Below are 26,252 nucleotides of genomic sequence, written 5' to 3'. Positions count from 1 at the left end.
TTGTAATAATAATAAATACATGTCTATTATATTGTAATAATAATAATAATAATAATAATTACAGTAATGAGAATAAAAAAGTAATTCTCACACACACACACACACACACACACACACATAAATACGAAGCACCAGCATTCCATATTTAATCCTTGCATAGAGTGTCATCAACCTCTCAGACAGCGAGGCAGATCAGTACAATTGGCTAATTGTAAACATATGAGTTATCAAAACAAATATTGTATTCTTCTTTCTTTAATACTCTGCCCCAAAGATAACAAGGGGAAAAGAAAAAACTGCTGCCAAGCCCTTCACCCATCCCTTCAACTTTATAATAAGAACATCCAAACACGCCCTTGAAAAGCGCTAAGTCATAGGTGTCAAAGTCAGGTCCTGGAGGGCCGCTGCCCTGCATGTTTTCCAAGTCTCCCTGTTGCAACACACCTGATTCAAATGAACAGGTTCAATGTCAGGCTTGCACAGAGCTTGTTGATGATCTGATCATTTTAATCTGTCATGTTGAGCCCGAAGCGACAGACTAATCGCTTCGTGCGCAACAAACTGGAGATAAGTGGATCACCGAAATAGCAGACACAGAAAGAAACGTCACAAAAATGATATTTATTACAACACAAAATCCCCGTCTAAACGGACAACAGAAAACGCTGGTCAAAAAGAGAACCAGGAAATAATTGTAACGAGGCAACAGAAAACGCTTGAGGAAAAAAACGGCAAGGAGAAAATTTAGGCAAAATACTATGATCACTCACGAGAGGATATCTAGGAACCCAACAATTGTCAATAGTCTTTAAGGCAATGTTTTAACCGAGAAGGAATAGGCAATAGCAAATAGCAATGGCACGGCGTGGAATACTCCAGCAGTGAGTTGACTGCCGGAGCGCCTAAATATAGCAGGTGCAATCGCCTACAAATGGGTGGCAGGTGTGCAGGTGGCAAGCAAGAGCACCTGCCCTCTGCTGTCAAATACGGAACGTGACAGAATCAGGTGTTGCAACAGGGAGACTTGGAAAAAATGCAGGGCAGCGGCCCTCCAGGACCTGACTTTGACACCTATGCGCTAAGTGGTCCAACGTCTCTGGCCGCAAACAGAGCAGACACCGCCCCCTAGCGACATGATCCAAGCGAGCTCTGTATCTGTTTTCAGCTATTACTGCGTGTGTAATCCTACACTAAATGTCACCAATAGGTTTTTTTTTCAACACCAGGCTACATGGAGTTCATCATTCTCAGTTCATCTTTATTCTCAAACTTCCCACAAGCTGTGAGACCTGCAGGTGCTCACAGCAACTTTAATGAACATATCAATGAACGAATCAATCCATTAATGAAACACATTTTTCATGCATAAAACTGCAATTTAAAGTGTGCCACATAAATACCCCCCCAACACACACTCACACACACACACACACGCACACACACACACACACACACACACACACACACACACACACACACACACACACACACAAACAAGCATACACGGATGTAAGATCATACACACAAGCACATACTGGTACTGTACACACACACATACACACACACACAGTTATAGGGGGAATGAAAGCAGTGTCATGTGACTTGTTTCACGTTGCGTTCATGTGCAGGTGTTCATTGACCAAAGCCCACATTTGCTATAAAAGCTGTCATGGAGGAATGTTCTTCGGTGTGTGTGTTCAGCCAAACGTGACTTTTACTTTAGCGGATTTATCAAGCATGGGCCTTAACGGTACACTCACTGCTTATCAGGTAAGACTTTCTGTATACCATTCCGTCGGCATGTAGAAATGGTAGATGTAGGGAACCTGTATGAAATGTCAATTTTTCTGTTTTGCAGATTGATGTTCTCTCAACAGTGTATTTGCTCTCATTAGCTCCCAGGTAATACCTTTCAGCATCTTTTACCCATCAGAATTGACATACATGTATATGAAAATCATATTCATGTTATCATATAGAACAAATGCCCCCAAATCCATGCTATCAAAGAACAATACTGGTGGTATTGAATTAGTGTGATGGTAATCTTGAAATTTGCACCATAACCAACACATGGATTTACCTATAAACTGGGCTAGATTGACACTGACTGGATCAAATGAGACAGAGGGATGGAAAATGTTTCATGGTAGCATCAATGGCAATAATACACAACCATCGATTTTCTGATTGGAATTGAATGTTTTCGGATTGGACTAGGGCCTCTTCCAAATGTGGACAACAATTTGATACTTATTGGATATCTGCTAATATAAGTGCAGCTGAGACACACATCCTCTGGGATAGACTCCAGCAACTCACCATGACCCTCTACAGCAGGGGTGCCCAAAATTTTTGGACCGAAGATCTACTTTTCGATATACCCTTACCGGCGTGCACGCGCACACACACGCACACATGCACGCCATGATGAGAAACAGCCTGAAACTGAGGCATGCGATGCACTTTTGCAGCTTGTTAACTATCGTAGCTCACACGTACAGTTTTCCTGGGCCCTCCTAGATTCCTATTCTTTGCCCATGCCCTCGGTGAATTGTACACGAAGCAAACTCTGAATGAGAATAATGACGATAAAAGATAGAGCGCAACGGCTCTGATTACAAGCTGCTATTGCAGACTGCAGAGCGCAAACAACTTCCGATGACGTACTCACGCGCCACCGTAAATTCAAGATTTACCTGCTTTATTTTATTTTTTATTTTTTTGTGAAAATGAGACTGATAGGATGATTAGGGTGCAACGTACATGAACACAAAAAATATATATTACTAACATGTATAAAGAGACACAAATGTTTTGTTTTTTTCTCCTCGACACTCCTCGGATCTACTTGGGACCTGTCTTAGATCTACCGGTAGATCAGGATCTACCTAATGGGCACCCCTGCTCTACAGCATAGGTGTCAAACTCGTGTCCTGGAGGGCTGCTGTCCTACATGTTTTCCAAGTCTCGCTGTTGCAACACACCTGGTTCAAATCATCCGATCATCAGCAAGCTCTGCGGAAGCCTGACATTGAACCTGTTCATTTGAATCAGGTGTCTTGCAACAGGGAGATTTGGAAAACATGCAGGAGAGTTGCACTCCAGGACCTGACTTTGACACCTATGCTCTACAGCAGGGGTGTCCAAACTTTTTGCCAAGGGGGCAAGATTTTATGTGGTAAAATGTCGGGGGGCCGACCTTGGCTGACATTCTTTACATTGAACAACAATATTGTTCAACAAATTTTAGTAAGCCAGTCTGTTTCACATTTCCATTTTTATTTTAATTTCAACAATCTTAAGAATTTCTTTTGGTTCATTTGAAACAGGTATATCACATGCAACTGCTTATTCACTTGACTTTTTCTTAAACAGAAGTCTCCTGAGTGCAAATTGATTGATTTGAAACATAAAATGTATCACCATGACTTTTCAATAGTCACAAAACCTTTGACTCGAACAACAGGGAAATGAACAAGCAATACACATATCCACAACTGCAAGGATCATTTGAAATATGACATATCAGTCAATATAAACACGGAGTGATGTCTTGTTAACTCTTGAGTGATGTCTCGTAGAGTGATACTGCCCTCTAGTGTCTAAATGCTATTACTCATTTAGTGAATGCTATTACTCATTTAGCCACTAGAGGGAAGCAGTACTCTATGAAACATCACTCACCAGTCTACAAGACCTCAGACAATGCAACACGTGTTCCATTGCGACCAACCTGCGGGCCAGACGGCACTGATTTTATGACAGGGGCCGAAGGCCAGATGAAATTTGACCGCGGGCCGGATTTGGCCCCCGGGCCGGACTTTGGACATGCCTGCTCTACAGGATAAGTGAGGGGCGGCCCGCTGGATGACATTCCAAAAACATCCACTATAGGTTCATGGAACACTCTTAATTGTCCCTCGGTGTGATTGTGAGCGTGAATGGTTGTTTGCCTATGTGTGCTCTGCGATTGGCTGGCAACCGGTTCAGGGTCTCCCCCGCCTACTGCCCGAATGACAGCTGGGATAGGCTCTGGCACGCCTCATGACCCTTATAAGGATGTACCGATCAGAAAATGGATGGATGGATGGATCTTTCATGAAATGGTGTGTATGTGTGTGGGTGGTGGTATAGATAGATAGATAGATAGATAGATAAAATAAACTTGTTCATTCATTATATTGTCGTATTTTGATTGTTTAATATCACCTTGCTTCAGGTGCCCGTGATTAAACTGCTAACAATGTATTATCTTGTATATATTCATTCCGTGATTTTACATGTTGTCTGTATCTTTTTATTTATGTTGAAATTGATAATTCATTACCTCCGTGACGCATTATGGATTTGCCTTTTGTATGAACCAGCATCACAGAATGTGTCATGCTCAATTTTTTCCTTTCCCATTCTATAAGTATGACCAATCAAAAATGTCAATAAAATACATGAATTGACTGAATGCAGAACCACTTCATTTTTCACAGCCCAACTGCAGCTGTAGCACTGTTGTGTTCATAATAAAGACTGCACTTGGAACATTAAACACAATAAATAATAAACGATAGAAATTTGCATGACCCTTGTTTCAAATAATGGATGTATGGATGAAATTTGCACTGGTTGACAGACTGACAAAGTTAATGTATTATTTTGCTTTTACTGCACTGATTCGTCTGATGCAATTGAACAAAAGCAAAAGTGCAGGGTAATCATTTCACACACCTCAATGTTTTTTTTACATGTCATCTCTCTTGACTCATCACACCAGGCAGATTCCAAAGTACAACTTATCATGCAAATTTCATGGATACAATACACTTGGTTATGAAACGCTTTGTTTGTGTGTGTGTGTGTGTGTGTGTGTGTGTGTGTGTGTGTGTGTGTGTGTGTGTGTGTGTGCGTGCATATGTTTGGGTGTGTCTCACTGTTGTCTGCAGCGTAATTGGCAGCTGTTCTGTGCTGGTGGTTTCCATTGTCAAATGGAGGCATCTGAAAGAACAGGTTCGTCCGATAGAGCGAGCGAGCTGATGATAATCGCTCGATAGAATTAAAGCATATTGTTTGTGTGTGCAGGTGAGCCTCCTCGTCCAGCTGTCCCTGGCAGACCTTGTGGCTGCTCTGATCCTGATGTTCACCAGTGCCATGAACAAAGTCCGCACCGACGACAGTGTAATAATCTGTCAATACAGTCTACCGTTATCACTGGTGAGGAACAACAGCCTTTTATAAAGTCAACTACTACCTGACAAAAATACTTGGCTTTCCGAGTATGACCATCGTGACCAAGATTAAAAGGAAACATTTTGGGGAGAAGGGGGTGGGGGCTGCCTACTACTTTGAATTTCTGATGTCAAACAGTTATTTATATCAGTGACACAATTTGTAGTTCAAATACATTTCTCAATGGTCAAAGGGAATGTGGCAAGGATCATGGATGCTTTGAATGCTGCAGATAAGCAAAATGATGATGGAATGCATGAGTTCTACTCAAGTTCTTTTGAAGAACAAAAATGGAAAATATTTAGGCTATCAGGTCGAATATTTGGCCAACACAAAAGGAACACGAGCCAGTTCGCCAGGTAAAGCATCATATACAATGTGTAGTATCTTGTATATTGTATAGTATAGCACACAATATGTACAAAACACATGTATATATGAATATACAGAGTGTATGTATATGAGACAGTGAAATCATCTTTTTCTCTTTAAAGCAGAAGTGGGAACCGTTTTCTTTCACTCCCAGGTCTCCCGTGCAGCTGTGAAGTACCGCTTATATTTCAGACATTATAGTACAGAAAAGTAAATAACATTAAAAAAACAACAACACATTAACTTGTAACATTGAAACAACATGTGAGGTCAAGTCAAGTCAAGTCAACAGTATTTATAGAGCACTTTCAAACAGCCATCGCTGCATACAAAGTGCTGTACATGGAGCAATTTAACATGCACAATAAACAGTAAGACAAATCGGTAATAAAGGCGGTAGAAAGGTGAGGTGCACAGACATCACTCAAAAAACTGCCAATGAGCAGTTCCCCAGGATTGTAATACAGGTACTGTACATTTCTTAAAAATGTCAAGTTGATCTAAAGTGGATATCATTTTATTTTGTTGTCATAAACGCCCAGAAAGAAACATGACAGCAATATGTATTAATCTTATATATTGCTTGAAAATGATTTTTTTTTTTTTTTACTGTTTACCGGCAAACCTTTCTATCCAAGATTACAACTGTATAATTTAATTTTGGCAGCAAAGCGTGCACGCACACACACAGACAGACACACTTTATTTGTGTTTTTTGCTTTTGAAAATAAATCTGCCTTTTTCAAGATAAACTATTTGTTTTATATTTTAAAATAGTTTTTGTAAGGTATTGCATTTCTTAGTTGTCAATTCTTTTTATCTTATGTGTTCATAAATTGAATTTTCTTCCCTAAACACACAATTAATTTCCATCAATGGCGCTCAATTTTTAATTGAGCATCATAACTTCATTTATCAATTGTAATTTGTCTGTGAAACAGAATAAGAATGTGATCAAACTATAAAATAAAGGCAAATATGACAAGTGTACAGTATACCATTCACACAAACTGTCACGTCGCGTGTCCGCCAGCAGGTGGCGGGTTTTCTCCCCCGCCATCTGTGCACCTGTCCGTAATTTCGGGCTGATTACCCTCCTATATTAATGAGACTCCGGCAGTTCTCCCACTGCCGGAGAATTCCTCACCGTGCCATTGATCTCTCGTGCTAATTCCTCTATTTGTAGATTACTCGTTGCCTTCTTGCCTTGCGGCCTTTACTCTTGCCATTAGCGTTAGTCACTAAATTGAACACTTCGATATTGCCTAATCAGTAGTTCCTCGCACTTTGTTTTTCAGCGAGCGTTTTCAGTTGTTTCCTTATTTCTTCCCTGGTCCTTATTTGACCAGCGTTTTGTGTTTCCGTTTTTTCCCTGTCGGGCTCTTTCTGTTTTTGTCATTAAAGACACTCTTTGCTTTGAGAAAATCCTTTCGTTGTCTGTTTTCCGGGGATCCAATTCTTTATTTTTCTCGTTCTGCACGGAGCGATCATTATCGCTTCGGGCAGATCGTGACAGAATTCTCCGGCCACCATGGATCCCGCAGACATCGAAAAGATTTTGTCCGCTCTTTCCCGACAAGAGCAACAGATGAGTCAGCAGGGCCAAGCCATTAGGGAACTCCGTGGCGCAGTCTCCATGCTGGCTCATCGGTCCGATGATTTAGAACCTCGGTTGGTCCGGGTGGAAGAGCGGAGACCATCTCCCCCCGGGGTTCGTTCTATTATTCCCGAAGCGCCCTCCTCATATCCCATTATGACGAGGGAGCCATCGCTTCCACACCCCCCTCGCTACGGGGGCGAGCACGGGCAGTGTGGACACTTCCTCCACCTGTGCTCTCATATTCGACCTACAGCCTTCTGCCTATGCTAATGACGCCGCCAAGGTGGCTTATGTCATGAGTCTGTTAACAGGTCCGGCGGCATCGTGGGCGATTGCGACCAGTGACGCTAAGCCGAATCTCCGTACTTCGTTCCCCGACTTCGTGGCTGCGTTCCGCCGGGTGTTCCATCATCCCGTGCGAGGCAGAGAGGCAGAGGGCCGGCTACTCGCCCTCCACCAGGGAGAGCGATCGGTAGCGGATTACTCCATCGAGTTCCGGATCCTGGCCGCCCAGAGTGGATACGGTGATCGGGCGCTGTGTGGCCTGTTTCGCCACGGGCTAAACCCTCAACTCAAGGACGAGCTGGCGACCCGCGACCACAGCACCAACCTGGAGGAATTAATCGACCTCTCCCTCCTCATGGACAATCGCCTGAGGGAGCGAAGCCGGGAGCGTGGAGGTGATCGGTCCCAGTTCCGACGAACACCCACGGAGGAACAGGTGCAGCTGGGAGGCAGGGACGCTGGTGCGGAGGAAAGAAAGCGTCGTTTCAGCGACCGAGCGACGACTGACGGCGTTCCACCATCTCCTCACGCCGCAACCAGCCATCCGTGGTCGTCACCCCCTGCCCACCAGGAGTACTGTGAGTCACGACCGCGCGCGCCCCCCTTCGAGTCTAGGCGAGTCGACTCGCGGCCTGGACACCCCAACAGACTCGAACTCGAGGGGGAGATATTAACGGGGTCCCGGTCGTGGCGGGTTCGGGCTCTGGTAGACTCGGGGGCAGATGACTGTATAATGGACACCGATCTCGCATCCGAGCTGGGTTGTTCCGTGGAGAGGTTGATAGATAGGAAGCGGGTTTGTGATCTTGATGGGCGCCTCCTGGCGGTAGTTACGCATAGGACGGAGCCGTTGAAACTTCTACTGTCCGGCAACCATGTCGAACATCGCCGTTTTTACCTAATGCAGTCTCGCAATGCCCCGATCGTTCTCGGGTTACCCTGGCTGAAGACACACAATCCCGTGATTTCCTGGGCGCGCCCAGCGATAGACAGCTGGAGCCCGTATTGTTACCAGCACTGTCTAAAATCGGCCGTCGGGAAGCATGAACGTGTCACGCCCCCCGAGGAGATCTGCCTTGACGGAGTGCCGGATTGCTATCGGGATCTAAAGGAGGTGTTCAGCGAGGATCGTGCCCACTCTTTGCCTCCACACCGCCCCTACGATTGTGCTATAGACCTGCAGGCGGGCGCTCCGTTGCCGACCTCGCGGCTGTATCAGGTGTCCCAACCCGAGCGCGAGGCTTTGACGGAGTACATCAACAGCTCGCTCGCCGCAGGTCTTATTAGACCATCGCGTTCACCGTTAGGGGCGGGTTTTTTCTTCGTAGGGAAGAAAGACAAGACCCTGCGACCCTGCGTAGACTATCGGGGATTAAACGAGATAACAATTAAGAATAGATACCCGCTACCCTTGCTGGACTCCGCCTTCGCCCCATTACAGTCAGCCACCATTTTCTCCAAATTAGACTTGCGCAGCGCTTACCACTTGGTTCGCATCCGGGAGGGTGACGAGTGGAAGACGGCTTTTAAGACCCCTCTGGGTCATTTTGAATACCTGGTTATGCCTTTTGGGCTCACCAACGCCCCTGCCGTTTTTCAAAATCTAATCAATGATGTGCTAAGGGACATGATAAACATCTTTTGTTTCGTTTACCTTGACGATATTTTAATTTTTTCCCAGTCATTACACGAGCACCAGCAACACGTTAGGCTGGTGCTACAACGTCTACTGGAGAACCGGCTCTTCGTCAAGGCAGAAAAGTGTGAATTCCATGTCCCCGTCATCTCCTTCCTAGGGTTCATTATTGAACAGGGCAGGTTAAGGGCGGACCCCATTAAGACGCGTGCAGTCACTAACTGGCCGGTTCCAGCCAATCGCAAGGAACTGCAGCGCTTTCTGGGGTTCGCCAACTTCTACCGACGCTTCATCCGCGGTTATAGTCAGAAGGCGCTCCCCTTAACCCGCCTTACGTCCATTAAAACCCCATTTAAGTGGGATCCGACCGCGGATGCGGCGTTCGCAAACCTGAAGGCGGCGTTCACCAGTCCCCCCGTACTACAGCACCCTGATCCTGATCTCCCCTTTATCGTGGAGGTGGACGCCTCGGATTCGGGGGTGGGGGCTGTGCTGTCCCAGCGCTCTCCGGTCGACCAGAAGTTGCACCCCTGCGCCTTCTTCTCCCGTCGACTCAGTGCCGCTGAGTCCAATTACGACGTGGGCAACCGTGAACTGTTGGCAGTTGTGACCGCCTTGCAGGAGTGGCGGCACTGGCTCGAGGGGGCAAAGGAACCCTTTACGGTCTACACGGATCATAAGAACCTCGCCTACCTCCGCTCCGCCAAAAGACTGAACGCCCGTCAGGCCCGGTGGGCCCTCTTCCTTACCAGGTTCGACTTCATCCTCACCTACTCTCCCGGGTCTAAGAACACCAAGCCCGATGCCCTCTCCCGTCTCCACGAGCCTGCGGGGAGGGATCGATCCCCGGAGACCATCCTCCCGACCCGGTGCGTCGTGGGGGCCGTCCAGTGGGAGGTTGAGCAGCGGATCCAGGCAGCCCTGGAGGGGGTTCAGGTGCCGACGGAGTGCCCAGCAGGGAGGCTATTCGTACCTCCTCCCTTACGATCTGAAGTTCTGCAGTGGGGACATGGGTCCAAGGTGGCGTGTCATCCCGGGGTGAACCGGACTGTGCAACTCGTCGCCCAGCGTTTCTGGTGGCCGGAGCTCCGCAACGACGTGACGGAGTTCATCAAGGCCTGCACCTCCTGCGCCTGCGGCAAGTCGTCCCATCAGCCGCCGGCGGGACTGCTCCAGCCGTTGCCCATTCCTCCTCGCCCGTGGTCCCACATCGCCCTGGACTTCGTCACGGGTCTCCCGCCTTCCCGGGGTCGAACTGTCGTACTCACGATCGTGGACCGCTTCTCCAAGGCGGCTCATTTTGTTCCTTTGTCCAGGTTGCCGTCGGCGCTGGAGACCGCCGACCTCCTTGTCGAACACGTCTTCCGTCTCCACGGCATTCCACTGGACATTGTCTCGGACCGGGGGCCCCAGTTCGTATCCCGCGTCTGGAAGCAGTTCTGCCGGTCCCTCGGGGCCACGGCCAGTCTGACCTCGGGGTACCACCCCCAGTCCAATGGACAAGCCGAGCGTGCCAACCAGGATCTGGGGGCGGCCCTCCGCTGTGTGTGCCTTCACCGTCCCTCATCCTGGGTCGACCACTTACCCTGGGTGGAGTACGCGCACAACACCCTCGTCTCTTCTGCCACTGGTAGGTCCCCCTTCATGGCCGCCTACGGGTACCAGCCGCCGCTGTTCCCGTCCCAGGAGGGGCAGGTGGAGGTCCCCTCTGTGCAGCACCACCTCAAGCGGGCCCATCGCGTGTGGAAGGAGGCCCGGGCTGCGTTGTCCCGCACGGCGGCCAGGAACCAGCGGATCGTGGATCGTCGCCGGCGCCCGGCTCCTTCATACGTGGTAGGACAGAAGGTGTGGTTGGCGACTAGGGATCTTCGGCTGGCCGGCACGTCTGCGAAACTGGGACCCCGATTTACTGGACCGTTCGAGGTCGAGGCCGTCATCAGTCCATCTGCAGTCAGGCTCCGGCTGCCACCCACCATGAAGGTTCACCCCGTCTTCCACGTCTCCCTACTCAAGCCCGTGTCTTCCAGTGACTTGGCTCCTCCTCCCACGCCGCCGCCCCCTCCGCGGGTCGTCGACGGTGACCCGGTGTACACGGTTCGTGCCATCCTGGACTCTCGGCGCAGGGGAAAGGGGTTCCAGTATCTGGTCGACTGGGAGGGCTACGGGCCTGAGGAGCGGCAGTGGGTGCCTCGCTCCTGGATCCTTGATCCGTCCCTTTTGCGCGACTTCCACGCTGCACATCCATCCAAGCCGGGTAGTCCGCCGGGAGGCGTCCATTGAGGGGGGGGTACTGTCACGTCGCGTGTCCGCCAGCAGGTGGCGGGTTTTCTCCCCCGCCATCTGTGCACCTGTCCGTAATTTCGGGCTGATTACCCTCCTATATTAATGAGACTCCGGCAGTTCTCCCACTGCCGGAGAATTCCTCACCGTGCCATTGATCTCTCGTGCTAATTCCTCTATTTGTAGATTACTCGTTGCCTTCTTGCCTTGCGGCCTTTACTCTTGCCATTAGCGTTAGTCACTAAATTGAACACTTCGATATTGCCTAATCAGTAGTTCCTCGCACTTTGTTTTTCAGCGAGCGTTTTCAGTTGTTTCCTTATTTCTTCCCTGGTCCTTATTTGACCAGCGTTTTGTGTTTCCGTTTTTTCCCTGTCGGGCTCTTTCTGTTTTTGTCATTAAAGACACTCTTTGCTTTGAGAAAATCCTTTCGTTGTCTGTTTTCCGGGGATCCAATTCTTTATTTTTCTCGTTCTGCACGGAGCGATCATTATCGCTTCGGGCAGATCGTGACACAAACAAATACAAAATACTTCTGATTGTGTTCTGAACATTCCTAGCCCTTTTCTAACATCTGAATCTTGCATTAGTAGTAGTAGTTGTAGTACTAAAATTATCTTTCCTTTTGTGTGCATAAAGTTGAATATAAAGGGGCAAATCGTCATCATGATGTAAAACACGTGTTGTAAAAAAAGGGACACTCGTAAAAAAAAAAAAAAAAATGAAATCATTGTCACGAGAACGTGTACTTACACTTCATGCGTTACATAACAACATAAAACAGACTCAACAATCATTGACCAAAGAGGCATTGTCGGAACATCACATTGAAATTGAACTGTGTGGCACTGACAGATGGGCTCATTTGCTAACCACTTGGCGACCATGACGCCAATTTCTCTTGTCTAAGTTAACAGATTCTCACAAAGCAAATTCTATCACGAGGAGCGCTACTATGAGTAAGAGCTCTAGAAAACGGCACTTAGGTAACAACCGCAAACAAGAGCAATAACCCAACAAGAAGCTGACGTCAGAGCTCTTAAATACACCGGCAGCTTGATTGCTTGACAAGACACAGGTGTACCGCTGAAGGGTCACTCCTAACACTCCAACTGGTGCTGAAACGTAAACAAAAACAAAGCATAGCTAAACATGCTTCTTCTTGACGCAGCCTTGACTGTTTATGACTCTATGACAGTGGTCCTCAACTAGAAATTCTGTTGGTCGACTTTTTTTTTTTTTAATAAGACCAAGGTCCGGTCCGATGCACGGCGGTCATGGGGAGCAGGGCTATATGCCCATTTAGTATGGTCAAGCCAAGCTTATACAAATCAACATTCCTCACAACCAATAATGGGGTGCAAGAAAATAACAATTATTCACTTTGCCAGTACACAGCAAATAATGAGAGGAATAGTGTTGAGGCACAGGAACTCTTTTTAAGTTGTGCCTGCTTGATAATAGAAATAGCCCTTTAAGGGAAATAAGTCATTTTTTCTTTAACTTTGTTAAACAGTAGTCTTTTTTTCCCCTTAATTTAACAAAAACAAAACATAATACTCATTTTACCAAAATAAATACTAAACATGAAAACAAAACCATTTTCATTTGTACAATTCTCCTTTTCACATCCCCTCTGAAATCACTGAAAAAATATATCAGAAGAGGAGTTAAGAACCATTTTAAATACTGACACAAGGGAGCACAGGAATGTGCAGTGCTGTTCTTCCACTGAAGGTGAATGCAATGTCTGAGGCATGCAAATATTATTTGAGGACGCCATTGTGATGTTCATTTACCATGTTGAGGTGTTCTGCTGTTAAACAGCTGCAAAGACCCCCGACTAGACGGGAGCAAAACTGCTGTCAGGTTGGCCCAATTTGACACTCAGGAATAAAACACAAGGAGGAGACAGGAGACTCAATTCTGGTACCAGGAGGGAACGAGGAGAAGCGTTCGGTTTCAGTTCTCCGCACGTAACCCTAACGATCTCCCCCTTCACCTCCTCATTTATTGGGAAATCTACTACATAGGTGTGTCCAACCTAAAGGCTGGAGTCTGTGGAACACACACTGAACTTGTTTGACTATGTGTGTGTATGTGAGTGCAAATTACATACACACGTGCAATTGTTACAAAAACATCATGTTGCAGCTGGTGTTGATGGCTCCATTCACTGTTCACCCTTGCTCACTGTTTAGTCTTAACACTTATCTCTTCCCAACCACGTCCTCGGAATGGTGGTTGCGTCCCTAAACTTCCACACAGTGCACCAAGCATTCTTGATTATAAAAGTGAGTATATAATGGATAAAATGTGAGTACATAAAGAATGTATCTTTATTAAAAGCATAAGCGTTCTTCATTTTAGGCATAGTCAATTAATGATTGCAAGCATAAGCGTTCTTCTTTGCAAGCATAATCAATTTATCATGTCAGGCATAAGCGAATGTATGATGACTAAAAATAATCAATCCAACAACTGCACACAATCGAAACCTCCCGCGATTCGTTTTGTCTAATTGTCTGTGTGCGGCTCTCCTGGGCTGAAGCTGTGAGCACACTGTGGCGTCGCACATGCGTCTGTTTCCTGACACAATCGTCCATTTTTAATGCGTGCTGACGCTTATGTATGGGCACACCTTAAGCTCAGAGGAGCCAATCAGCGCATCGTTATCGCCGACATTCCCTGCTCAGCCAGGGTCTCCAGTTAGTCAAATATTATACAAACACAGTCGCGCTGCTGCGGTCCTCTGCAATACATCTGTTAGTGCACGCAAAGAATACAACGGATAATTTTAACAAGTGATTGCGGTAATGTGCAGATTATAGTCCAAAAATATAAAATGTATAACGTAAAAATCACTTTATAATTTATTATGTTATACAATTTGCCGAGGGTCCGGACAGAAGAGGTCGGCGGTCCGGTCGTGGATCGCGGTCCGCCAGTTGAGGAAAACTGCTCTAGGATATACCTTCTCATGGCTGCTTGGTTTTTTGTTGGTTTTTTTTCCTTTTTTCCCAGACATTTTATCTGATCTCATTCCTACTGGTGGCAGTGTACGCATGGAAATCCAAAAACTCCATCAAAGGATGGCGAACCACGCCTGCTGAGGACGAGGGGAGGCGGGTGAGACATCCACCTTCACTTGTTGACCTCATTTTAGATAAGACAAATAATTATAGTTATACCGGAGACAAATTCCTTGTGTGTTCTACATACTTGGCCAATAAAGATGATTCTGATTCTGATTCTGATTCTGATTCTGATAAACAATATACAAAATACTTTTGTGTCACAGAGTCAATTCGGAAGTATACTATTTTCTTTACCAGTGTACATGTACGTATGGTAAGTGTCTGTTTTGAACCATTTTTCACCTTGAGAGTAAATGTTATGGCTAACGCCAATAAATGCTTTATCAGGTTGTTCCCTGCTGCTGTTTACTTGGCATATGTGCTAACTCCCTTCATCAAATACACTCCATTGATTCCCGACACCCGAAGCGTCACCACCCAGGACCATGCTAAATACTGCACCAGGTCAGCACCGCACTTTGAATATTCAACGGAAAAGATGTGACAATGTTTTCGGACTCATTTTGTTGTCTCTTTTCACCCTTAGTTGCATTTTGTTCTTGCACATCTGGTGTGATTCCTGCTCAGATGCTGTGAGTGTTAAAACATTGTTTTATTTTATGTGACTGAGTGAAATCGATATTTGATTGACAAATCTCAACTTTGCAAGATCTGAACCAGACCAAATATTTCACTTGGCAACATAAATTCGGTTGCCATGCCTGTCATTAGTAGACTATAAGTGTCTCAGGAAGCGATCCCCCAAAAGCCACTGAAATTCTGTCATTTTGGTTTGAATCGGCTATTTTAGGCTGAATGTGGCCATTCCCAGGAGCCGTGAAAGTTAAATTTTTGTCTGAACAATTTTTCAATGAACTTTATGGTCAAGTGTGAAGTATCCGGTTTTCATTGCAGCAAACTGAATCAAAATGAATTTTATTGTTTTTCAGTGCAGAAAGGGTTCTTTTTTTATCTTGCACAAAACCCCTGGCGGCACCTCTGACTGTACAATCGGCTACATTTCCACTAAACTCATATGCTCACGGATACTGTGACGCAGTAGGTTCAAGCCCAACCCGCCTATGATGTTGCTGGGAGGTTTATTTTCAAAATTTGCACGCTTCAGTCTCTCGATTTAGATACAGGTAGTGACAATTTTAGCAAAAAATACATTTAAATAACCCATGCGTTGTAGCACAATATATTTTTAATATTTCCCTATGCCACCATAAAGAAGTCATATTCCCCCCATTTCGGGCTAATGCTAATATGTCATTATTAGGGCTCTTCAAAATTCAGGCTAAACTCTAGACAGAATTGTTTTTGTATTGTAATTGCCAGTGTACTGTCACAAAAGACAAACGTTAACCTAAGCATAAAATGCATTTACTCACCACGTCTTTTCTGGATGTCTCACTGGAGCGTACATGGACAATTTTGTTCAAAGAGCGTCCTTGTGAACTGCGAGCGGTATTCTTCTTGAACTGCGAGCGGTATTCTTCTTGCTTCTTCTTTTTCCTTGTTCTTCTTCTTAATTGGCAGGTGGCAGCTAACGTTCACGCTGTAGCAATACTTGACTGTTGTATATTAAAGTACGTGTGAGGAAAAAAAACAAACAACATGAAAATTCTAAACTTGTAATTGTACCTTCTTTCGCTGAAGTCAGTCAACTTCAACATAATCAATCAGTCAGTCGACTTGACCACGTTTAATTTGTGGGTGCGCGTGAGCGAGCGTGAACAAGAATTAAAGTGTGCGTGTGCCAATGTGTGTGAGAGTGTGTGTGCATGTGTGTGTGTGTGCGCGCGTTCCTTTCTTCTTGTGATGCCCGAGTGCAGGCCTATTTGTAGTTGAGCAGCAGGGTCAAGGTTTGGCCACTGGTGGGAAAAGAAGCCGTGTTCCCTTTTAAAAGGAGATAAAAAGTGGTCCCCAGAAAACATATAAACGCCCGCGCGCGCCCGCGTGTGTGTGTGTGTGTGTGTGTGTGTGTGAGATGAATAGAATTCTGCATACTTGTAAAACAAGGCTGTGTGTAGAAAGAAAAATCTGAAACTGCATTTAAGGGTGGCTCAACACTGGCTGTCCATATAAGGGCCAGGGTTGTAAATTGATTTCTGGCCTACATACTTCACGAAACAACTGGCCCACACGTGGTTTGCCAGAGTCAAGTCAATGCTTTCTTTGCCATTACTGGGCCATGTTCGGCCCACATGCCTTATGCCAGTGACGAGGCAAGGCCACCTGTGGCAGCTTCATGCCGAATGTGGGCCAGATGTCTTTGCTGATTGGGTCAGGTTTTTGGTCGGGAACTCTGGAATGTAGGAGAGAAGGTTAGCGGGGCACCAAAATTAGACCGACGAGACACCGCACAGGAGATGAATTGTTTTCGCATGAATAAGCCTGTTATTTTTGTATTATATGGATTTATTTAAAAACAATTTACACACCTTTATTATCAATATTATAGACTGTTATTATTATAATTACTATTATTATGACTGATATTATTTTTGGTTGCCCAGCGTGGCTGTTGGTTCCATGCACTGCACCTATATAACGACATTCCTGATGCTGCACTTGTTTAATGATTGCATTTTATTATGATCACTATTTTTCCATGGAAGCAATTTATTTGTTTTGTTTTTTTCTTCCCAGGAGATAATCCATGACACTTTTATGCGAGTCTTTGTATTCTTGGTGGTGATTCCTGTGATGCTGTCATGCTGTGTAAGTCGTCACCAGAATAATGTCTTTTCAGGAATTTAAAAAATATATTTTGACACTGTGGCATTGTTTTGAATGAAAGGTTATTTACTATAAGGTGGGCAGATGGTACGAAGAGCACAAACAGGAGGCTCTTTTCCCAGTTGAAGGAGACGGACTTTCCGTTAGGAGATTGAAAAGTGTCTTTGCCACAGCCAGGAATATGCTCATGGTCATCTTGTTCTGTTGGGCACCAGGTGAACACACACACACACACACACACACACACACACACACACACACACACACACACACACACACACAGTGTATAATCGTTCAAATAAAGTTCACCTCGAAATAACCCTGTTGGGTCATTTGACCAGCATTCCAAGAATAACATGTCATCCTGTGTTGCCATCACCATTCCAGGTTCTTTTTGGGCCCTTTTGGAGGCACGCCAGGATTTATTGCTTCAACTCTTTTCAACCAATTACTGTAGAAATAATTTGTTTAAAAGTTTCAACTGACTCTACTATCAGCACGTTCAGAAATATGCTCCAAGTATGCAATGTTGGGAAACTCTGAGCATTGCTTAAATTTGCCCTTAGGTTTCTCTGGATGGATTATTTAGAGTGCCTGTGTGTCCACTCTGCATTGTGACCGGGAACACTGTGCGTCGGTGCCGGTCACGTTCCAAAATTAATGGTAGCGGCAATCACTGTTCGCAGGCATGATGGTGAATTTCAGAACACGTGTACATTCACTCTTCCTCTTCACGTCCCTTTCCTCCAACACACTCTCCGCTCCCTTGTGAGTGTGTGTGGTGTGTACTGGTACACACGCAAGAGAGAAATGACAAGGGAGAGTCCCGTGTGCCCATGTGAAGTCCCGGAACAGCGTAAAAAGTCCTGGTATGCTGGAGGCGACAATTGAGATGTGATGGTACTCCATATGAGTGCACACCGGTCCACTTAAAGCACTGCTTATAGGACAATCTTATAGGATAAAAAATAGGTGGACATTTGACATCCTTGGTCGAGAAGCGGCTAAATACGGACAATTGGTGCTAGCCTCACCGAGACCAGTTTTTCAGGTACCTTCCTAAGTTTTAAATGCAATGTTAGGCAGGATGGGTGCACCAGTCCAAGTCTAACTCGGGGCGTATTTAATCAAACAAAATATGCCTTTCATACAGTGGCTAACTTCAGAAAAATTATTAAATTGATTGATTTATTTTCTGGAAGTTAGTAATATGTTTATAATGTTTTTAATAGAGGAATAAGGAAAATACTTAAATGATGATGAAAGAGAACAGAGGGGCCAGAAATAAGATGGCAAAAATGATCTGGAAAAAACCCATCTCTATGCAATTTAATAACCTGAGCTCTTCCGAACCGCTTGATCCTCACCAGGGTCGCGGGGGGTGCTGGAGCCTATCCCAGCTGTCTTCGGGCAGTAGGCGGGGGGACACCCTGAATCGGTTGCCACCCAATCACAGGGCACAAAGCCCTGCCACGCATGTTTTTGGAATGTGTGGAAATCTGAGCGCAATTTAATAATTTGTTAAAATTAAAATTCTAAACATGCCACTAAAAAAAAGTCAAAAGAATAAAGAATGGGAGAAAGAAAGGAAAATGAAGAAAAGACAATAAACATAAAAGTTGTTTTAAAAAAGTCAAAAGAATAAAGAAGGAAACAAAAAAACGTAAAGAAGAAAGACAATAAACAGAAAACTATCCATCCATCCATCCATCCATCCATCCATCCATCCATTTTCCAATCCACTTTATCCTCACAAGGATCGCGGGGAGTGCTGGAGTCGATCCCAGCCATCTTCGGGCAGTCGGTGAGGTAAACACCCTGAACCGATTGCCTGCCAATCGCAGGGCACATAGAAACGAACAACCATCCGCTACTTCAAGTTTAGTTGAGCGTGCTTACTAGTTTTTGCTATGGACCGGTTTTGTGAGTCAGGACCACATTCTGTACTGAATGAGAAAGTAAATGACGCAGTTGAAAAAATGTCTTCAATTGTTTCCAGCCCTGCTGATCATTTTGCTGTCAACTTTGATGGTGTGGCCTGGTATTGAACAAAGGAACCTGTTTGCAGCCTACATGATACAGGTGTGTTCTATAATTGAGCGGCACATACAAGTTTTCCCCGGTGGTTTGGCTTGTTTCTTGAAATAGAAATGCCATTCTCAAGTGGACCGGTATAAAGTCGTATGGAGGACCATCACAGCAGATGCTGCCCAATCCACCTGTCGATCTCCTGCTCCATCCTGCTATCACTCGTGAACAAGACCCCAATATACTTGAACTCTTTCACTTGGAGCAGGATATCATCCCAAACCTGGAGAGGGCATGTAATCCTTTTGCAACTGAGGACCATAGTCTCATATTTCGAGGTGCATTTGGAGGTCATCCAAACTGCTTCACACTCATTTCTGAACCGCTCCAGTCAGAGTTGGAGACAGTGGCTTGAAGAAGTCAACAGTACCACATCATCTGCAAAAAGCAGAGATGCAATATTGAAGCCATAAAACCAGACCCCCTCAATGCCTCTGCTACGCCTAGAAATTCTGTCCATAAAGGTTATGAATAATGGTGATGACAAAGGGCAACCTTGGCGAACTCCAACCCTCACTGGAAATGAATCCGACTCACTGCTGACAATGCGAATCAAACTCTGACATCAGGAGTATAGCCACGCAATGTTGGACATCTCCACAACATCCTTAGCTTTTAGGAACTCTCAGGCGATGTCATCCACCCTCAGGCTCTGCCAGTGAGTATGTTTTTAACCACCCCGTTGTCTTCAACCCCTGGGAAAAGAGAGCCCACCCCAGTGCCCAGTGTCTCCAGACATTTGTCCATATGATTTTGAGAGTGTCATTTCTCTATCAAGAAATGAGCCAATTCATCCACACATCTTTTATCTGATACATTTTTCTTCACAAGAGTCACAGGCATGCTGCAGCCTATTCCAGCTGTCCTCGTGCAGAGGAAAGAGTGAATTCAAGGCAGTTTTCTGTTCATTTCAGGCTGCCAGTGTGTCCTTGCAAGGCTTTCTCAACAGTTTGGTGTACGCATGGGGACGTCGCAACTTTACACGGGCCGTGGTAGGGGAAAGCACACCCCTGATTGCATATAGACACATGGCCTTCTTTGACGAGTCACTGAAGAATGATGTCAGGCAAGAAAACAAGACTTTCTTGTAATATGATGGAACTCAGGCTGGAAGGAAGAGAAGAGCAGGTGGAGGATGAACAAAGACTGGTGCAATGTTGTCTGACTGAAATTGCTGAGCTGCAGTGCGGCTGAATCAAACTCTTATTTATACTCACGTGTGCTAAAATGAAATAATAAAAAAATATACCATGGTTCCTACAAGCCCAGCAATTTACCATTTTTTTGATACTGTATATATCTATATATATATATATATATATATACATATATATATATATAGAGGGAGAGAGAGAGAGAGAGAGAGAGAGAGAGAGAGAGAGAGAGAGACTTTACGATTGCATAAGCATAAATTAGCGCAAGATTGTGCTGTGTTCATATGTGTATGAATTCAAAGTTCCAAAAATACCGGTTGTCTTTTATGAGTTCCCAAGTTGGATATTCAATAACTCATTTTGGTTCAAAATGAAATTGTGAAAGATGGAACAGTATTGATGAAGGATGGGGGCGGGACCGCATCTGATGTGTTGTATAAATATGACCATGGCACAGCAAACCACATTCAAGACAGCCAGCACAACATATTGAAGACAGGATTCCTCATCTTTGGCAAGGTACTGTAACTTTTCCGTTTCTTCTGGCTTTTTCATCTTGGATTGCATTTTTATTTCATAAGGTGAGATGTACCGTAAATGTAATACTAATATTTATTGTCAGAAATATGAAGCATTTTTCTATCATTGCACAGATGGCATTTGCTCTTCGCTTGCTGTTCCTCGTCTGTGGGATCAGTGCACTGTTGACTGGTGTTGTACCGGTAAGTCAAAATCTCACCCACTGAATTAAATTACAATACATTAATTACTATGGTGTTTGATATTTTATAGGTTTGCAACGAACAATTTTAATAATCGATGAATCTATCTGATTGGTTATCAAATCATGTTGTCCATTAAAAGTTAAATTTGATTTTTTTGGAACATGCTTTAAGTTAGACGCGTTTATTTAAAAACAGGACATGATGTCAAAATCACAGAGCATAAAATAATCAAACACAATTATGAATCCGTTGCTGGTTCGGACCGTAACATGTCAGATAGTTAGAAGAAAAATCGCTCATCATCCATTGATCCATCCATTTTCTTGACCTTTTATTCTCAGTTTGGTGTGCCAGAGCCTATCACAGCTTACTTTGGACATGAAGAGTCACCCTGAACTGGTTGCCCGCTAATCGCAGGGAGAAAAAAAAACGTTCAAACTCACAACCCACGTAGGCACAATTGAGAGTGTTCAATTCCCCAACCATGGAAAATGGTTGTTCATTATTTTGCAAAATAAAGTTTGCAAATTTCTCAATTTAAAAAAAATATATACGAAGTTAATCAGTGTGCTTTTAGGGAGAAATCTGAGAAAATATACTGAGAGGCTGGACCTTCGAGGATTTGGACAATTTAAAATCAAACTAAATCTTCAAATGGTGTATTGATTATCAAAATATCCATCCATCCATTTTCTCATCCGTCGGACACACTAAACTGGTTGCCAGCCAATCGCAGTGCCCACAGCGACCAACAACCATCTGCACACACACTCACACCGAGCGACAATTCAGAGTGTTCCATTAACCTGCTGTGCATGTATTTGGAATGTGGGAGGAAACCGGAGTACTCTGGGTAAAACCCACACAGGCCCGGAGAGATTATGCCAACTCCACACAGGAAGGCCAGAGGCCGAACTCGAACCCTGAAACTCTGTACTGTGAGGCGGACGAGCTAACCACCCATTACCGTGCCGTCTTATCAAAATATTTATTGATTTGATAACCAATCAGAGTTGTTGATGAATCAACGTACAAATGATATTAGTGTCTTCATTTGTGTCACTGTCCTGCAGTCTGATTTTTGTGTGTGTGTGTGTGTGTGTGTGCATTTTCTTCTTCACAGTGGTCTTTTCAAAAGATTCAATTCAAAGGTTGGTGGGCCTCACTCACATTTTTTCATAATGAAGAACTTCTCAATTCTGATTGACGCACATTGTTTTCTTCCTCAAACAACAATTGTGTTGCAGATAATAACTGTCCCAAAGGGTGGACCCGGTTGGGCTGCCACTGTTACATCTACCAAGATGAGCCGAGGGACTTTGCAGATGCTGAGGTATGGAAATAAATACTTGTGATGTCGTTCCCAATCGATGTATTGCTATTCCGATGAGTGACCCATCTGGGTGTTAATTTAACTGGTCCTGCCTCAATTTATCTGGCCAAATGTCTGGGGAATTTGAATAAGTGAAATCAACATCCCACTCTTTTTCCATCAGAGCATCTGCAATATTCTCGACGCGAATCTTGTATCCATCCACAACGACCTGGAAAATGCGTTTGTCGTCGAGCTGATTCGAGCGAGTGGTAATACTGGCCAAACCTGGATTGGATACACTGATGCAATTGAGGTGAAACATTGACCTGATACAAATGATCTGATTGAATCCTGTAACTTGTGTTCAGTCGAAGTATTTTTATTTATTTATTGTCACAAATGTCTCATGACAAACAAACAACAAATGAAATGCTGTCGTGGTCTTAAACAGTGACTTTGCATTCCAGGAAGGTGATTTCGTTTGGACTGATGGCTCGGCACAGGATTTCGTTAACTTTGATATAACTGCAGCCCCATCAGAGCCTAATAACACCGGGGACTGTGTTGCCATTTCATTGACTGGTAAGTAAAATTCTTGATTCATCTTTGCTAACAATCTCATGCTGTTAAACATCAACCTTTAATTCTTTCAGATGGCCTTTGGCGGGATGAACAATGCACAGATATAGATCCATACATTTGCATCAAAGAGGTGTCCCACTAAGCTTTTTCTCTTACTGCATCTTCCTGCTTCCTGTCACAGTCGAATTTACTGGTCATGATAAATCAGTGAAATCGTGTGAATTGGTGACTCATTCTCTGGGTTTACGATCGACTCTGCTTGTTTTTCAACAATGCTCAATTGACAGCAAATTTGTCATATCAAAAGAGCTTTTCTACAATAAATTAATGAATCTGTCAGCATTAAAAAATGTTCATGTGTCTTTTTTTTCGACACCCCTTTTCAAACTCCAGTCTATGGCTGGAAATGCAAATGTTAAAAATCATTGTAATCAGAGATGGGGAAATCCATTTTCTTTTCTGGACCTGGATTCCCGACCTCTGATTATAATGCTGAATATATCACAACAATGCATGGTCACCCAATACCACAAGTCCAACCACTATTAAATGCTTTTCAACAGCTGATAAGAATTGACAGTTCAGAATCAGAATCTTTGGCCAAGCGCTATATAAATCAGCATGTATTGTATTGTATTGTATTGTAAGTATGTTGAACACAGAAGGAATTGGTCTCCGGTAGTACAGGCTCCACTCGTATTATAATAACAGGCAAATACGACAAACATAGGCATGACAAATGAGTACGTGAATGTCAGGTTTGCGCAGAAGCGTCAGTTTTGCGCATCAGCTCATTGTTAGGGAACACAAAGTCGTGCAAAAAGTAAAGAAATATTGAACAGTTGATCCAGTGGTTGTTGTAGAACAATTTTAAATAGCGGGCTTGGCTGGGGTCAAGGATTTTGTCGGAGGCGAATCTAAATCAGTGTTTCTTAACCTTCTTAGAGGTTTTGCCGGTGCAACAAATCATGCAGATCGGACGCTGAATCCCATCACGTTCTGTGTTGCATGTGAATCCATGCTGTTGATATTCCTCAGCAAACTATTTTCCCACAGCACTGATTGGACAAACAATGTCACGTGATCATCTGCACCAAAGCATGGACAATAATGGCGTGTTATAACTAATTGACATGTTGAGTCGGGTGTGTCTTAACCGCCATGGCAGAGGCTCCATCGAACCCCTGAGACCGATTTATTGAACCCAACACCATTTAGAACCACTTGATCTAAATGGTGTTGGTATGAGTGTTACATATCGTAGTCTTGTTTGTTGCCTCATGATGTACATGTGTTTTATGGCATGCACTCCAATTATGTGGAAGAGCAAGTTAATTGTTCATGCCTCAGTTCAATCTAGGCCACAAGCATGTCCTCAGTCGACTTCCTCAACAGTTGGGTGTATGTGTGGGGATGCCCCAAGTGGCTGTGCTGGGGGAGAGCACGCCCATGGTGGCATACACAGACCTGACCTTTGACGAGTTGTTAATTAAAGACCAACATTAGGCCTATATATATATATATATATATATATATATATACTAGCTGGTTTGCCGCCCTCCGTTGCGGCTCATCAGCTAGTTCCTGCGGAAGGCTGGTAAGGTGGGCCTTCGGCCCACAAAAGTGTTGTTGCTTGGTTCAACTTTTTGTTCATCTTCATTGCTTATCGCGAAAATAAAGAGATGATTAGCTCTACTAAATATCTAACAATTTCATTGCAATGCTTGTGGGTAGACAACATTTTTTCGCTAAGATGCCCGCGCGATCGTAGTGAGCCACTGCCTGAGCGGCGCAGTGGCGGCGCGCAGTGGCGCGCTGAAGTAGGTACGTTTTGAAAAGGGACAGACGGAAGGACAGACCGCGTGCGGGACGACGCGCAATATATATATAGATATATATATATCTATATATATATTCATTCATTCATCTTCCGAGCCGCTTGATCCTCACTAGGGTCACGGGGGGTGCTGGAGCCTATCCCAGCTGTCATCGGGCAGTAGGCGGGGGACACCCCGAATCGGTTGCCAGCCAATCGCAGGGCACACAGAAACGAACAACCATTAGCACTCACACTCACACCTAGGGACAATTTAGAGTGTTCAATCAGCCTGCCACGCATGTTTTTGGAATGTGGGAGGAAACTGGAGCACCCGGAGAAAACCCACGCAGGCCCGGAGAGAACATGCAAACTCCAACAGGGAGGCCGGAGCTGGAATCGAACCCGGTACCTCTGCACTGTGAAGCTATATATATATATATATATATATATATATATATATATATATAAAATAAATTCTCATCTCACCCCTCGGGTGGTGTCCGTCCCTCATTCAGCTCGGGTCCTCTACCAGAGGCCAGGAAGCTTGAGGGTTCTGCGCAGTATCCTTGCTGTTCCCAGCACTGCACATTTCTGGACTGAGATGTCCGATGTTGTTCCCGGGATCTGTTGCAACCACTCATCTAGTTTGGGGGTCACTGCCCCGAGTGCTCCGACCACCACAGGCACGACTGTCACCTTTACCTTCCAGGCTCTCTCCAGCTCCTCGATGAGCCCTTGGTGTTTCTCGAGTTTCTCTTGTTCCTTCTTCCTGATGTTTCCATCACTTGGGACCGCTACATCCACTACAACGGCTTTCCTCTGCCCTTTATCTATGATCACGATATCTGGTTGGTTCGCCATTACCATCTTGTCAGTCTGGATTTGGAAGTCCCACAGGATCTTCGCTCTCTCATTATCCACCACCTTCGGAGGTGATTCCCATTTTGACCTTGGGGTTTCCAGTCCATACTCCGCACAGATGTTTCGGTAGACTATGCCAGCCACCTGGTTATGGCGTTCCATGTAGGCTTTCCCTGCCAGCATCTTACACCCTGCAGTTATGTGTTGGATCGTCTCAGGTGCCTCTTTGCACAACCTACACCTTGGGTCTTGTCTGGTGTGGTATATCTGGGCCTCGATGGCTCTGGTGCTCAAGGCCTGCAAGTGCTTCTCTGGGCCCTCCTAGATTCCTATTCTTTGCTTGTGCCCTCAGTGAATTGTACACGAAGCAAACTCTGAATGAGAATAATGACGATAAAAGATAAAGTGCAACAGTTCTGATCACACGCTGCAATTGCAGACTGCTGAGAGCTAACAACTTCCGGTGAGGTAATCACGCGCCCCCGTAAAT

The 26,252-nt window shown here is 44.8% G+C and overlaps 2 protein-coding genes across 4 annotated transcripts; both read left to right on the top strand.

Annotated features, from left to right (window-relative positions):
* Nucleotides 1–1,081: 1,081 nt before the first annotated feature.
* Nucleotides 1,082–20,585, top strand: si:dkey-30c15.2 (uncharacterized protein LOC558938 homolog). Of its 2 annotated transcripts, none has more exons than XM_052060289.1 (12): nucleotides 1,082–1,770; nucleotides 1,859–1,902; nucleotides 4,941–5,004; nucleotides 5,077–5,208; nucleotides 14,421–14,525; nucleotides 14,698–14,747; nucleotides 14,822–14,938; nucleotides 15,021–15,066; nucleotides 17,129–17,200; nucleotides 17,295–17,433; nucleotides 19,218–19,300; nucleotides 20,221–20,585. In XM_052060289.1, exons 1-12 carry the CDS (start codon nucleotides 1,582–1,584, stop codon nucleotides 20,395–20,397), a joined length of 1,218 nt encoding a protein of 405 aa, XP_051916249.1. In that variant the 5' UTR covers nucleotides 1,082–1,581; the 3' UTR covers nucleotides 20,398–20,585. The 2 variants fall into 2 exon arrangements, with proteins under 2 accessions (XP_051916249.1, XP_051916248.1); XM_052060288.1 differs by having other exon boundaries at nucleotides 17,280–17,433.
* A 231-nt stretch (nucleotides 20,586–20,816) lies between these two features.
* Nucleotides 20,817–23,432, top strand: LOC127597322 (galactose-specific lectin nattectin-like). 2 transcript variants are annotated; one of them, XM_052060316.1, is made up of 7 exons: nucleotides 20,817–20,979; nucleotides 21,114–21,176; nucleotides 22,309–22,336; nucleotides 22,433–22,518; nucleotides 22,682–22,813; nucleotides 22,968–23,082; nucleotides 23,154–23,432. In XM_052060316.1, the coding sequence occupies exons 1-7, from the start codon at nucleotides 20,860–20,862 to the stop codon at nucleotides 23,222–23,224; spliced, it is 615 nt and encodes a 204-aa protein (XP_051916276.1). In that variant the 5' UTR covers nucleotides 20,817–20,859; the 3' UTR covers nucleotides 23,225–23,432. The 2 variants fall into 2 exon arrangements, with proteins under 2 accessions (XP_051916276.1, XP_051916275.1); XM_052060315.1 differs by having other exon boundaries at nucleotides 21,114–21,182.
* The last annotated feature ends 2,820 nt before the right edge of the window (nucleotides 23,433–26,252 follow it).

Source organism: Hippocampus zosterae, chromosome 3 (genome assembly GCF_025434085.1).
Source record: "Hippocampus zosterae strain Florida chromosome 3, ASM2543408v3, whole genome shotgun sequence".
NCBI lineage: Eukaryota > Metazoa > Chordata > Actinopteri > Syngnathiformes > Syngnathidae > Hippocampus > Hippocampus zosterae.
This window is presented reverse-complemented; position numbering and strand designations above follow the sequence as displayed.